This window comes from Bombus huntii, chromosome 8, assembly GCF_024542735.1.
Source record: "Bombus huntii isolate Logan2020A chromosome 8, iyBomHunt1.1, whole genome shotgun sequence".
In the NCBI taxonomy this organism is placed as follows: domain Eukaryota; kingdom Metazoa; phylum Arthropoda; class Insecta; order Hymenoptera; family Apidae; genus Bombus; species Bombus huntii.
In genome coordinates this window covers 810,746-825,282 of record NC_066245.1, presented here as the reverse complement: position 1 = coordinate 825,282, position 14,537 = coordinate 810,746, and the positions used below count along the sequence as shown (strand labels likewise).

The window sequence follows — 14,537 nt, the reverse complement described above, 5'->3', positions numbered from 1 at the left end:
TATTCCACGTAAAATTATAAATAAAACATATCAAATCTACAAAATTAATCCAAATCAAATCCAAATAAAATTTACGTATAAATTTTATATTACGAATGAAAAAAATCACTATGCATAATTTAGTATTATTTCTCAATGACATTTATTTAACTTAAAAGATTATGTTTATTTTGTTTATATAATTATTTCAACAGCTTTTGGATATTTTCGTAACTTTTTTACAATGAACTAGTCCACATTACTAATAGTACTTTTATTTTCTCTGATTCAAAATAAAATTTTAAGCCTTTGCAGAAAGACTTTCAAGATCCTTGATACACTGCAGAAGATTAGCTTTCTCCTGTTCTGGTGTAATAGATTTTAATACACTATTTGTAATCCATTGTACCATGTGTTTCTGAGCAATCCTACGATCTATATTATCTATTTGGGCATGATAATCCAGGATTTTTTTAACCTGTAAAGAAAATATACACAAGAAAATATACTATGTAACAATTGTTATTAGTAATATCAATTTTTTAGGATATACTTAGCTTCTTTATTTGTCTTAATGTTAATATTAAAAAAAATACAGTAAATAATAAAAATTTACTAAAATTTATATAAAAATACGTAAAAATAAGCACGTTACCTCTGTGTAAACAGTTGCCAGATTTTCCCTATAACTAGCTTCTAACTGCATCATAATATTTTGCTTTTTTGCATCATAGATCATCAATTGTCCTTCTGTACACCACTTTTCCTTTTCCAAATTATCAATTACAGCTTTTTGTTCTTCTATAATTTCATTTTTAGAAAGATTAAGATTATCTTCAACTTCATCAACCTTTTTATCTAGGAATGTTGCAATTTTGGGTCCAAGTTTGTATGAAGCATATAGAATAATAGAAAGCAAACAAATTCCACCATAATATTCGTGTTCTAGGATATACCACTCCTTGGATAATAAGTATGTTGAAAAAGTCGTTAAAAATACATATGGACCTAAATACAAAAGTTATATTTTATAATTTTATAATTAAAAATTACATCTTAAATTAAAGAAGTGGACGAGTATGTTACAAATTATCAATTTACCTGTTGCACCAGTTTTAGGGTAGAAAAAGCGAAACCATTCATCTGGGATGAACCCAAACCTAACTGGAGCTGGTTCGATGGGACGCTTTGGACGTGGTACATTACATGAGGCAACTGCAGTTGTTTGGATCCCACAAGAAGCTACAGTTTTCAGCTGTGAAGAAACTGTAAAATAAATTATAGAGATAAAAGAATACAAAAGTGCAGAAATATATTCTACCTACTACTTAAAATTAAATATTAACTAAGAAACTGATTGCAATTCATGCTGTCAAATATGAATGTATTTTACAATTTATGCAACATATTGCTTGAAACATTGTACAATAAAATTAGTACAATGATATTTTAGAAGTAAAATATCATACAAGTGATATTACATTATTACATAATGGCAATAAAATAATCGATATAAATTTGACAATAAAAGAAATATTATACGGAAATGATATAAAATTAATAGTACATGAAATCTTTTGCAAAACAATAATTATAATTTGTTATATTTAAAATTTTATCTTACTATTACGGATATTTAATCTTGACAACATTCTGTCTCCCTAATTGTCACGGAAGAATCCAGGACCTCTTACACGAATCCACGAAGTTAGCTGCACAATAGTTTCTAAAGCATTTAATAGATAGTAGAGCAATCTATCATCTAATACAGTAACAAATTAATCGTACATTGTGCATAGTAAAATTTTCATCAAATATTATTTAATACTGTGCACATTTTGTTATATAGATATGAATTAAAATTATTTAGAATATTATAAATTCATTATTAATAAATCCCTATATCATGTTTTTAATTGAAAACAGTACTTTAGAATGATTATAATTTACAAATTTTGTACACTCCTTAATAAAAATTACTGTGGCTTTTCTTAAAATTGTGCAAATTTAAAAAAAAAGGTAAATTTTTTTCAGTAACCAATATGCAATTTCAATGTACAAGTTTATATGATATAAATAGACACTTTCAAAAAATACATATTTAACATTTATGTTTTAAAGCAACATTTTTAATTTTGTTTGCTCTATAATACTATTTTTAAATTACCTTTTTATTTTACCTTTATATATTAAATTATTTATATATGAAAAAGGACTAATTTGTAATTTGCTATAAATATTGAATTTTATATGTAACTGTATTTAAATATGTTTAGTCGTTATATATGTATATGTTATTATATTATACTAAATTATATTAAATTATCTTATTATATATTAAATTAATATATTATTAGAATATTATTGTTATTATATATTGTTATTATATTAAATTATACATAACAATAATATTATATATTAGTGAACTATTATTTTTAACTTCAGAAATTTTTCTATAATAAATAATAAATGTAAATACAAATGTATTGATTAAGTAATGTAAAATAAGGAATTTATTAGAATTAGAATGAAGCATAAGCATTAATTTGAAAAGTAAAAAGTAACAAAAAATATCATTTAAATAACGCCATAGTGCTATCGCGTGAACTTGCCTTTAGTATGATTATGGAAGTTGACTCAATGATCGTATCTAGAAACAGTCTATAGTGAAACTTGAGTGACACTAATCGACAGTTAATGGTTACAGCTGCAGCAATCAAATCTTATTTACATTTACTATAGAAATATCCGGTATAAACCAAGAACGAAATTTAAACTAATCGATTGTGTACGCAAATGAAAAATTGTACATTTGTCCAACCATGTAATCGCCGAAAGTGGCCGGATAAAGGATGGCACTGACTCGGAAGACAGATAAATACTTTGCAAACTGGCTTTAAACTATTTATTATTGTTAATAATTAATAGTTCAAATTTCTTAATACAATTTCTTGTTATCTTATCCTCGACAACTTTTGTATAGTCTTTCTCAGGACTTGAGTTGCAACTTTAGATTATTTATTAACGCATGAACTAACAATCCGAATTTCTTGATATTTTTTGATAAATAAAGTTGGGTTCTAAATTCAATTCAATTTTTTACTTTTAAGCATTAACTCTTTTCAGTACAAGTTGGAATAAACGATCGTTTAGAAACGTGAATCTTTTTAAATCATTTGAGTCACAAGCATCAATCCACGTACCTTTTTCCTGAAAAAATCCAAAACAAAACGTAACATTGTAAAAACGAAACGTGTAATATATCAAGAGACTGAATTTCATATTTAAATTATATGTATAAATCTCTAAAAGCATGTTACGTTATCGCGTGAATGTATCCTTGTCTTACATATAGCTTTAGTAATCTAAAAAGATTGACATGTATCCTTGCAATGTTGTCAACCACGTACAAATGTTTTACAATTTTTTAAATAGAATGTATATGGAAACTGTCCAGAGATTCGATGCGTAGTACGGCAATGGAAAAATTAGAACTTGGAGATTCCGAAGTTTGGAATCAAGCAAATCCGAAGTATCACAGGATCGTTGCTACATGCAAATGTAACAGTCAACAATGCGTTAGCTAAATTTGCAACCACATGCATGTGCTATAATGGCTTCCAATCTGGTTTTACTTTTGTCAATTAATACGTAAACAGGCACTGTACAAAACTACTTGTAAAAATTATTATAGTGGTCTTACAAATAAAAGTTACTCATTTCAGTAAAACGAAAGATTTTCATTTGAATATTTCCCTTATTTCGACAAGCAGTGCAGATCAGCGCTCCGCGAGTACCAACCCATGTTCTCGTTTCTTGAAAATCACCATAAATCTGTAACAAATAGTTATAAAATGTAAAATTAATAATTATTACTCTTTATTCTTGCCGTGTTATTTTACAAGTATGGCTCTACTAAATACGACACGCTATTGTTTAGGAAACGTTGTAAAAACACGTAAGAGCATATTATAATTCTATTAATTATCATTAATTATTAATTTCTATTAATTATACAACGGACTAATAAGTTTAGTTACTTTTTAAACTATCAACATATAAATTATAATTTTAACTTAGTACTTTGATTTGCTCATAGTAACAGGTGTTTTTTTTAAGAATGTTGAGCTACAATATATGACTTTTTTAGGAATTCAACACGCTTATAAAATGAATTATTCTAGTATCAAAAGTCTTGATAAATATGAGACTTTAACAATATCAGTACCCAAAAAATGGATTTATATGGTACAGTTAAATAGGCCTGAAAAGCTTAATGCGCTAAATGATACTATGTGGAGGTATATATTTCTATTAAATCTTAATTTAGTTACATCTGAGGTTTAATATACTTATTTTGATGACTGTACAGAGAATTTAAGATTTGTTTCGATCAACTAGCTTCAGAACCAGAATGTAGAGTAATAATTCTGTCAGGTGCTGGCAAAACATTCTGTGCAGGTATTATATTTCATTTTATAAATATTCAATATAGCTGAAAAAGAATTTAATACTAGACAAATGTTGTAGGTATTGACCTACAAGATGTAATGAAATTTGGTCAAGATTTGGCAAAACATGAAGATATTGCACGAAAATGCAAAATTCTACAATTAAGGATCAAAGAGTATCAAAAAAGTTTTACTGCAATAGAAAAGGTTGTATGACATGTATGATAATTTTCAATTACTTATGCAGCGTTTATTAATATCCCCTTTCCTTCTTTTTTTTAAATTATCTTCTAGTGCCCAAAGCCAGTGATTGCAGCCATACATGGTGCATGCATTGGAGGTGGTGTAGATATGATATCTGCAGCAGATATTCGCTATTGTTCTTCAGATGCATGGTTTCAAATAAAAGAAGTTGCTTTTGGAATGGCTGCTGATGTTGGTACATTGCAAAGATTTCAAAAAATTATAGGTTCTGACAGTTTAGTAAGAGAACTTGTTTATACTGCAAGGAAATTTTCAGCTACTGAAGCTTTACAACAAGGTTTTGTGAGTTGTTTACTTGATAATCAAGAAAGGTAAAAAATGTTTATATTTTATACAAGTAACAAGATAATGAGATCTTGATTCTTGCTATTTTTGAGAATAAGTAATTCAGTTAAAGATATATCTTTTTCTTTTTAGTTTATTAAATAGCTCACTTGCACTTGCAGAAGAGATAGCAAATAAAAGTCCAGTTGCAGTGCAAGGTTCAAAATTAAGTTTAATTTATTCAAGAGATCATTCTGTTCAGGAGGGTTTGGATCATATTGTAAGCTTCAATATTTTTCCACCTGCAATAACAATTATTTATATATATATATTTATACATCTTTTCTAAATTATATTTTAACAGGCTATGTATAATCAAAGTATGCTTCTAAGTGAAGATTTTATAACTGCCGCTGTATCACAAGCTACCAAAGGTGATCTACCGATATTTTCTAACTTGTAAAATTAAAATTTTGTGATATGTATTATATATATAATAATACATGCATACAAGGTGAAAGTTAACATGTCCTTTTAAAGAAAGAATAAGAAATATGTTTTATACTTTTACAATTATTTTAATACTAACACCTTTTTTTAATAAATTGTTAATTCAATAAATTATACAACTGTATTGATCAATTAGTGTTAAACAAGTGTCTGGTAAGTTAATAAAAGACTGTCCAATCTAGGTTTTTTAGGCATGACTTCTAATTTAGCAGCATCCAATGCATCCACAATGGAATATACATTGATCTCATCAGGTATTTTTACCTATGTATAAAAAGTATAAAAGAATATTCTATATTTTATTTTAATTACACATTTTAATTTCAATTCATTTATATCTAAATTTGAATATAACAGTTTCACCATTTTTTGTGGTAGGTATTGTGTAATAAAATTATAAATATAATAGCATATATTAAAAGGTATCAATACATACGAGCAGTAAGTTAATATAATGTTCATAATTAATTTTTCTTGTTTGTGGATCACATGCAATAGCCATCATGTTACTTATTTCTTCCTTTGAAAATGGTTCTCCAATTTCCATCATTGCTTTTTCTAGATCTTCTCGCATAATATATCCTCGATTTTCGGGATCTAATAATTGGAAAGCTTTTAATAAATCTTCTGGTTCTGCTGGTTTAAATCTAAATAGAAATTCAAAATTAATAGCTTTGAGATTATATATATATATATCAAGAATGTAAATACCACAAGTCACAATTTTTTATTTTTAGTAAAACTAAAATTTATAAGAAACTTACTTGCGTTCATTAATAGCTTTAGACATATATTCTAGAAACTTATTTAATGGCACACAATTGTTTACTACATCTTCCACTTCAACTTGTATTTCTTGTAATTCTGCTTCGGTAATAATACATCCTAATGCCCTAATAATGGTTCCCAAATCTCTAACGTCTATTTCACCAGTCTTTGCAGTATCAAATATATCAAATATTTCGCACAGTCTTTTCTCCAGCAATGTTGGTTCTGAAACTGGCACTGTATAAAAAGTATGTGTTAAATATGAAAATATATGAAAAATGTATAACATAAAATTACAATAAGCAAACAGTAGAAATTAAATAATAATAGTAATAATAAAGCAATATATTACATTGCGCCATTATATTTTTGTATTTCGTACATAAAAGTTATATGGTAAACTATATTTTATTTACAGTCTTTTGTATACATACATACATATATGAGATTAGCACTCAATAATTGTTTGATCAATATAATGTTGCAGTACATACATTTTTACACACCTATACATTTTTATCTATGTAAAATCAAGCTTCCTCTCTCATAGTAATGTATAATATTTTATATACCTATAATTTATAAATTATACATACATCGTGCAGATTCAAATCTCGTTAATCGTCGTAACATAATACTTTGTCTAATAGATTCTCGACTTGGTTGAGTTGCAAGTTCCTGTACTGCTGATTCCATTGTATATTTTAAATTTTAATTCAAATTCGTTTTGAGGGTATACCAAGTTATAGAAATATAGAAAAGATTTTAAATGTACTTCAATCTTTATAAAAATTTATTGCCTAAATTAATATTGTATACGTTTCCTTGACAAAATAACTCGTGAATTTAGCAAGTTAAAAAACATTACATTCATGATCTGTACAAAATTCATTTAGTTAATGTATTTATATACACTCACATTCGTTATAATGATTTATATTTAAATTTCAACTATGTTTACAAAAATCTTAATTTAACCATGTATGTTTTATGAAAAGTATAAATATAAGTAACTATTATTATTTGGAATAGGAAAAATATTCTTTCAGTTCAATTTTTCACCATTCAAGAACCAAATGGAAGAATCTTTAAAATATTCTTCTTTTGAAATGATGAAAAGGCACTATCTTAAAAATGAGCCGTTTGTCGATCTATCTCCGTAAGATCTTCTATTATTTCTTGTACACGTGTTCCAATCTTTTTTGCTACGTCTATCTTTTCATTGTTAGGTAAATAAAGATAACGCCAGACTAAGTCACCATCAATAATACCCCTTGCAGGATTACCTTGAGTTCGAATATGACTTTTATAAGTACTAAAAAAATAAAAAATAATGAATTGTAACAAATATTTATTATTTAAATGTTAATAAATAACCTCTTTTAATATAATAATTACCGATATGCTTTGGGATTTAAACCAGCAATGTGGCAAATGTGTGTTACCAGAACATTTTGTAACATAAGTAATCTTCTATATGTTTTTTCTGGTACGGGTAAGATATAACCAAGACTACCATCAAGTGATGCTAACAAAATAAAATTGTTACAAATTTATTTAAATATTTAAGTGAGAAAATTTTTTAAGTTGAACTCACCATACATAGTAACATGTCTTTTATCTGCACCAGAGAAATGCTTTTTATCATTTGCTGGATCTGAAACTCTGCATTTTATACGAAAAAATGTGTTTACTTTTTGTCCAAGATGAAAATCAGCTTTTCTAATTAGTTTTTGTCCTCCAAGACTTTCTCGCGATTCTGGTTGATACATAAATAAAGCCATATTACTTTCACCATCAGCCACAAGAAATCCTAAATTAGTATTGTCAATTAAATATTCAATAGTATAAACTTCAGCTGGCCTGAAATCCTGAAAAAGATATTCTCTTAAAAATTTCCCTACTGAAGAAATACAAAATTATAAAAACACTTGTACTTACTCTACTGACAAGAGATAATGTTCTATATTCTTCTTGAAATCTTAATAAACTAATAGATTTATATACATCAGCTATTAAAATTAAGCTTTTAATGCTTAACATTTGATGAATGTAAATTTGTGTATCTATGAAAGCAACCCCAACAAGATCATTATCTTTCAATTGCCAAATATAAATTTTTTGGCCAACTGCTGACACTAGAAAGCCAGATACTTGTGTAATTGCAGTAATCGGACCTTTTTGTTCTTTTGCATAAATTTGTTTGAATCTATTTTTTGTTAAAGGTTGACCAGGTTCAGGTACAACTTCAATTATATCGAATATAAGTATCTATAAAATAAATCTCTAAATAAAATCCAATATATATTTAATGCATTTCATATAAAAGTAAAATTCACCCTTCCTCTGCTTGTAATATCTTCACCATAATTATAATTTGTTCCCAATACTATGTAACCTTTTAAACCAGATCGTGTACCTTCATAAGCTAGAGAAACGTTCTTTAAACAAGTAACATGTTCCCACTGATCAAGTTCAATTTTAGTATTGGGAATAGTTTCCCATGAAACAGGCGAAAACAATACTATTGAAAATTGTTCTTGTGAAGGGTAAATAAATCGTTCTGGTCGTTCTTCTTCTGTAAATTCCTTAAAAATAATAACAAAAATGTTATTTTTATTTTCGCGATTTTATTTTAGATGTTATGCTTTTATTTATACCTTATCTTCACCATTGAATCTATAATAACTTTTAAGTGGTTCAGCTATACTTGTTATGACACAGTAAGTTTTACTTTCAAGATGATATGTAACAAAATGTGGTGTACATCGTAATGGTACTTTTCTAACAGGCCATGGAGCATCATATGATAAATGAGTTGGTAAAACACATATTCTCAATTCTTCCTAAAATTAAAATGTAAAATGTACACCTACACTCTAACTCAATTTTAGTAATTATAATAGATAATAATTATTAATCGTAATAATAAAAAATATAAATTATATTAATCTGAATAATGATACCTTTCTATTGAAATATAGAAATCCTTGTGGACAATTTATATTATTAAAAGGTGCAAATGAGGTAACAGGACCATCAATACCCATTGGATGAGTACGTAATTCACCACGTCCTGTAAGAAATATCCAATGAGGATAATCACTGCAAATAAATACACCATTGTATCCAGCGATATTACTAAAATAACGCATCATGCAATGTCGAGTTTCATTCATCATAGGTATATCCTCATCCCTTGGTTTTGGTCTATGAAGGAAATTAATAATTACAAATCATGAAAATAAAAACACTACAATTAAAAAATATATATATACCTTAACTGTCCTGGTATTATACCATGATCTAATTTTTTAAATCTTAATTTTAAATGACCTTTTGGATATCTATATGCTTGATAAATCTGAAGTTCAGAATCAAGTCGTACTAACAGCATTGGTCTATTTCCATGATGACCCAATGCTACCATTAAAATTTCTCGCACCTAATTATATGTTATTTAATCAATTCATAGTTAATTAATTAATTATATCCTTTATTTAATTTTATATGTATGTTAAAATATAATATTAAATTCAATTAAATTATTTACAATACCTGCATTTCAGGATTAGGAATTTCATTTACAGGCGTTGTTTGTAATGTTGTAGATTCCATACTGTCATGTAACACATATTGTCCATATCCAAAATTGCGGATAAGATAGGATAAGCGTAAGTCAGGAAGAGAATAAATTTCTAGCGTTCCGCTATCTCTATATACTAATAACCAATATGTTGGTTTTATCTCTTGTAAATGTTTTTGCCACCTATGTATGTCAAGAATATTTAAATCTATATTTTATTTTATATATTTAAATTTATATTTTAATATGAAGAGAATATAACATATTGAATTGAATATTTTAAATATATTATGTAATAATATGTATATGTATGTCGGGTTTACATTAGAATTAGAGTTCAGGGCGTGAAACGAAACTTCATTTGGATTATACATTGTCGTTGAGAAGACATTGACTAGTGCAAATACGATTATTATAGAATTGGACAAGTAACCGTGGTAATTAGATACTCGAGAAACTAATGACAATGATCCTAAGTTCAATAACGAATCCGCGGTCGACGGGATGATAGATGAACGTGCTCACAAAATCTAAGTCGGATGCGTAATATTCACTGATCGTAAAGTGTTACTCCATTCGTCGATGGGACCGCGAGAAAGAATGACTTTCCGTCCCAACGATGCCACAGAGGAAAACTATATGGGGTGTGTCTAAGGACACGAGATCATCGGATTCGTCGAAAAAAGCCTTTGTTCAGAAAGTAAGGGAAATTGGCGTTGCTGCTAATTGGTCAATTTCCATATTGGTGGTTAGAAAAAGATGCTAGCCGCCCTCGAGGGAAAGTTGCTAGTGGGAGACGTCGTTCGTTGAAAAAAATAGATCTCCCCTATCTTCCCGTAGTTGGGACAAAGACTGTTTGTCTGTTTGAAGGACTTTAGGTAACTAGATCTTAGTGTTTATAATGGCCCTCGGGCTAGCTGATCACGTACTGTGGAGACGCGTCGGCATCTGGTAACCATCATACCCGAAGAATAGGATCTGCGTGTGGCGAGCCACGGGACAGAAACCGTTGGAATGTTTACTGTCGCGTGCCGCTACAAATATTTCTTTTAAGGAGAGCTATAGAATTACTCCGTACCTTTGTTAGATAAAAAATCCCGTGACCGCGGCTACATTCGGCGACTGGCTGGGCCTTGAGCCCAAGCTCATTATCACAAATCTCGAACAAATACAATCGGATCGAAAGACGACAATTGTTTAATTACGCCTATGATAGAATCTAGATTGCGGTGTTAGGGAATTATCCCGAAGTTCCAAAGGGGAGGCTTCGACATCCTTTCATCTCCGACATGTATATGTTATTTAATATAATATTAGTGAATAACTTTGAATTGAAATAAACTTACCAAGGAGTTCTTTTAGATACCCCTTCAGATGTTTTAGTATGTGATGGTGTAGGCATTTGAAAAGCTGGTGCATCACCATACAGTAGATCATCTTCATTATCAATATTACCAACAATAGGTGGTTCTTCTATATTGTGTTCTTCTTCAGGTGCTTCATCTTCTACATTTTCAGGTAATTGTGTTGTAAATATTCCGCTAACATCTCTATAAGCACATAATGCTTCTATTTGAGGACGCTAAAATTTGGATAAAATAAGAGAGTTAATCAAATACTACAATAGAACAATAATAAACACATAATAGCGTTATAAACTTACGAATAATAAATTGGCTGCTTGAGCATGCAATTTTGCAGTTCCACGCCCTTCTCTTAGAGTCAATAACATGACTTGTCCATCTTCGGAAAGTAATGTCACATAAGGATCTGCACAGCTTGCATGTACAATTGGGCATCCAAGATCTATGGGCATGTGTTGAATCTGTAATTATGATATGAAAATTTATATTTAAGTACAATTGGAATAACATTGTATGTACCTGTTCAATTCCTTGTAGAAGGCGTACACCCATTTGAGTAACTTGCACTATGTATCTATTTGCACCAAGATTTCCAGCAAATATTGTACTTCCTTGTGTACTGAATCCACTTTGATCTACTTCATTAATTTCTTGACCAGTTTGCAGTATCTAAATATAAGATATTTTAATCTTAAACAATATATTACTATATTTAGAAACTAAAAATTATGGCTACATAGAAAGTATAGTACCATTGTTGAATCTTCTTGACTTAGAATTAAAAAAGCATGGCTTCCTTCTGCTTCCGGTCTTATTTGTTCATCGTTATTTAATGTACCAATAACAGTCCACATATCTTCACATCCTGGCAATTCAAATGTAGTAACAACCTGTTTTAAATGTAAACAGTATTTTTATCATATCTTGTAAAATATTTGAATTTAAATAATTCACAAATTATTCAAAGTATAAAACAATTATTTACTTGAGGCCGAATAGAACGTTGAAGGACACAAAGTGCCCCATTTTTACCATATCCAGAAGTTGTAACAAGTTCAACATCAGGATCTTGACTATGTGAAAATTCTTCTGATAGAAAAGCTGGTTCACCCATAGATATGTTGCCACATGGACCAATATTTAACAAACTATCACATACCTGCAAGAATTTAAGTGCACGTTTGTAATACTTTATTGTTTTCAATCAGTTATTTGTCATAATATATAAAAATACTTCAAATATATATGATGTGATCTGGATGGAAGTATGCGTTTCTCTCTCACTTCCATACACTTCTAATTCTTCTGGATCTTTTATATCTAATACATCAGATGCCATCCAATCTCCTATGAAATCTTGTTTTATTTTTTTTGCTGGAGTTTCTTCAGTCTCATTTTCTTCGAGTATTATGTCGTTCTCATTCGTATTTTGTAAATTTTCTGGTTCTTTTTCAGTAAATCTTAATAATAGTGAGTTACCAAGACGAGATCCCAGAAACAGATAATTATCTTCACACATGCACACCTAAGTTTTATGATATTTTATACAGGGAAAGATGTTTTTATATAAAGCATATAAAATTAAATTAAATTACGTTATGCTTACACATGATGTTAATACACTTGCTGCAGCTTTGTCAAAATGGAAACCTCTTACCGAACGCATACTATCCGCAAATAAGGATAACACATACAATTCTCCACTTTTTAATGAAATGACTAAACGATCTGAAGATATAAATGCAACTTGTGAACCTTCTAAGCTTATTTTTACTCCTTCTTGTGGTTCTATAATAATAATAAGATATTAATAAATATTAATAAAACATTAATAAATTTAGCTGTATTTTGAAATATATATTATTTAATACCAACTTAATGGAAAATTTGTACTGGTTTCTGCTAGACTATTTAGGGATACTCCATAAGGTGGTATACTTTGATTTAAATAAATAAGAGAATTGACTGCCATAATTAAAGTACCACCAAGCGGTTTCTTCACTGGTACTGCTTGATAGCAATCAAATGGTAAATTTGACACAGACCAAATTATAGGGTGTACTCTTTGTTGAATATTTAATGATATTGCAACCATAGCACAAGTATCTTGTCTAACTGCAATACGTCTAAAATTTTACATTATATTTATTATTTTATTAAAAGTTGAATCAAACAAGTTCAATTAAACATATTAAAAATCTTACCCAGAAAATGTCCTTACTGGTTCATATAATATTAATAATGTTGGTTCATAATAACCATGTAAAAATTGTAAATCTATTATGTTATCCATTTTCTCTTCTAAGCTTTTTAGTACAATCATATATGATGATAATATAGGAGTTTTATTGGATAACGCTTTTGAATTATCTAATAAATCTCCATCATCAAGACTTGGATCCTTCTTGAAAGGTAAGACAACTAATTTTCTACCATATATTAACATTACTGCACATCTACCTTCAGGATCTACTCTAACTATTGGAATATGGTGATGATTTGTCCACCCATCCTAAAAAAATGATACAAATAATTATGTCATGTCTTGGATTTGCAATTTATCCTATATTTTGAAACATATAAGTTTTAAATATTTTTTAACAATGTTAATTACCCGTATTTCTTCTTCTTCAAAGTAATGTAGAGATACTGTTCTAAGGTCATGTGTATCTTGATCATACTCTACAACTGATAATTTTGCATCACGAAAGCTTAACAAAAGAGAATCTCTTTGAGATCCAACAAGAGTTACAGCTTGCATTGACATTACATTTCCGTGTAAAGTATATTGAGATAAACATTCTAATTTCATTTTCGGTGGACGCGATTCTAAAAAAAAGTAATATTTAACTACGCTACTTAATCTGTTTCTTTTAAAATAACAAATAATTAGTTGAATATACCTGTGTATTTTTCTTTCTTCGTTATATCCACATCTGGAATTAAACGAAATATTCTAATAATATTTGCGCCGGCTACTGCGAGACATTTTTCTGAACGATTAAAGAAGTAACACGTTATTGCGTGCTCTACTCCTGTAGCCGGATGAGTACTTTTACATATCGAATACATTTTGTTATGACATTACAAAATCATATTCTATAAAGGTTAGTATACACAGTGCAATACTTCTTTTATTGTTGTATGAAGTATGTACTTATATATTTTGTATTCAGTATTACATGATATTTGATATAACATACCACTACTCAAATACAAAATGCACTACTTCCAATTTATAACTAGTTGCATGTAACTATTATAAATTGGTATAGATTTGTGGTTCCCTCTAACGTGAATATCTTGTATGATAATAGGGTAAATTCTAGCGCTGCGAATTTAACTGTACAG

The 14,537-nt window shown here is 28.6% G+C and overlaps 4 protein-coding genes across 6 annotated transcripts; 1 reads left to right on the top strand and 3 right to left on the bottom strand.

The window, feature by feature from the left end:
* Positions 1–118: 118 nt before the first annotated feature.
* LOC126868905 (ATP synthase subunit b, mitochondrial) lies at positions 119–1,705 on the bottom strand. The gene is made up of 4 exons (XM_050624885.1): positions 1,604–1,705; positions 1,081–1,245; positions 635–987; positions 119–457 (listed from the first exon to the last, which is right to left on the bottom strand). The coding sequence occupies exons 1-4, from the start codon at positions 1,629–1,631 to the stop codon at positions 281–283; spliced, it is 723 nt and encodes a 240-aa protein (XP_050480842.1). The 5' UTR covers positions 1,632–1,705; the 3' UTR covers positions 119–280.
* Positions 1,124–6,688, bottom strand: LOC126868906 (dynein regulatory complex protein 8-like). Of its 3 annotated transcripts, XM_050624886.1 has the most exons (6): positions 6,589–6,688; positions 6,233–6,473; positions 5,905–6,115; positions 3,683–3,813; positions 1,604–1,705; positions 1,124–1,245 (listed from the first exon to the last, which is right to left on the bottom strand). In XM_050624886.1, the coding sequence occupies exons 1-5, from the start codon at positions 6,596–6,598 to the stop codon at positions 1,648–1,650; spliced, it is 651 nt and encodes a 216-aa protein (XP_050480843.1). In that variant the 5' UTR covers positions 6,599–6,688; the 3' UTR covers positions 1,124–1,245; positions 1,604–1,647. The 3 variants fall into 3 exon arrangements, with proteins under 3 accessions (XP_050480843.1, XP_050480844.1, XP_050480845.1); XM_050624887.1 differs by lacking the exons at positions 1,124–1,245; positions 1,604–1,705; positions 6,589–6,688 and adding an exon at positions 2,277–2,629 and having other exon boundaries at positions 6,233–6,540; XM_050624888.1 differs by lacking the exons at positions 1,124–1,245; positions 1,604–1,705; positions 3,683–3,813; positions 6,589–6,688 and adding an exon at positions 5,596–5,732 and having other exon boundaries at positions 6,233–6,540.
* LOC126868901 (delta(3,5)-Delta(2,4)-dienoyl-CoA isomerase, mitochondrial) lies at positions 3,790–5,534 on the top strand. The gene is made up of 7 exons (XM_050624881.1): positions 3,790–3,937; positions 4,130–4,280; positions 4,352–4,440; positions 4,510–4,637; positions 4,725–5,005; positions 5,112–5,238; positions 5,323–5,534. The coding sequence occupies exons 1-7, from the start codon at positions 3,886–3,888 to the stop codon at positions 5,419–5,421; spliced, it is 927 nt and encodes a 308-aa protein (XP_050480838.1). The 5' UTR covers positions 3,790–3,885; the 3' UTR covers positions 5,422–5,534.
* Positions 6,689–7,008: 320 nt separating the features above from the next.
* Positions 7,009–14,401, bottom strand: LOC126868886 (cleavage and polyadenylation specificity factor subunit 1). The gene is made up of 20 exons (XM_050624839.1): positions 14,090–14,401; positions 13,801–14,015; positions 13,391–13,698; positions 13,062–13,312; positions 12,793–12,974; positions 12,421–12,711; positions 12,172–12,345; positions 11,939–12,076; positions 11,706–11,855; positions 11,486–11,647; positions 11,169–11,404; positions 9,795–10,005; positions 9,515–9,681; positions 9,203–9,446; positions 8,897–9,082; positions 8,576–8,824; positions 8,178–8,507; positions 7,834–8,107; positions 7,635–7,764; positions 7,009–7,551 (listed from the first exon to the last, which is right to left on the bottom strand). Exons 1-20 carry the CDS (start codon positions 14,256–14,258, stop codon positions 7,365–7,367), a joined length of 4,254 nt encoding a protein of 1,417 aa, XP_050480796.1. The 5' UTR covers positions 14,259–14,401; the 3' UTR covers positions 7,009–7,364.
* Positions 14,402–14,537: the final 136 nt, after the last annotated feature.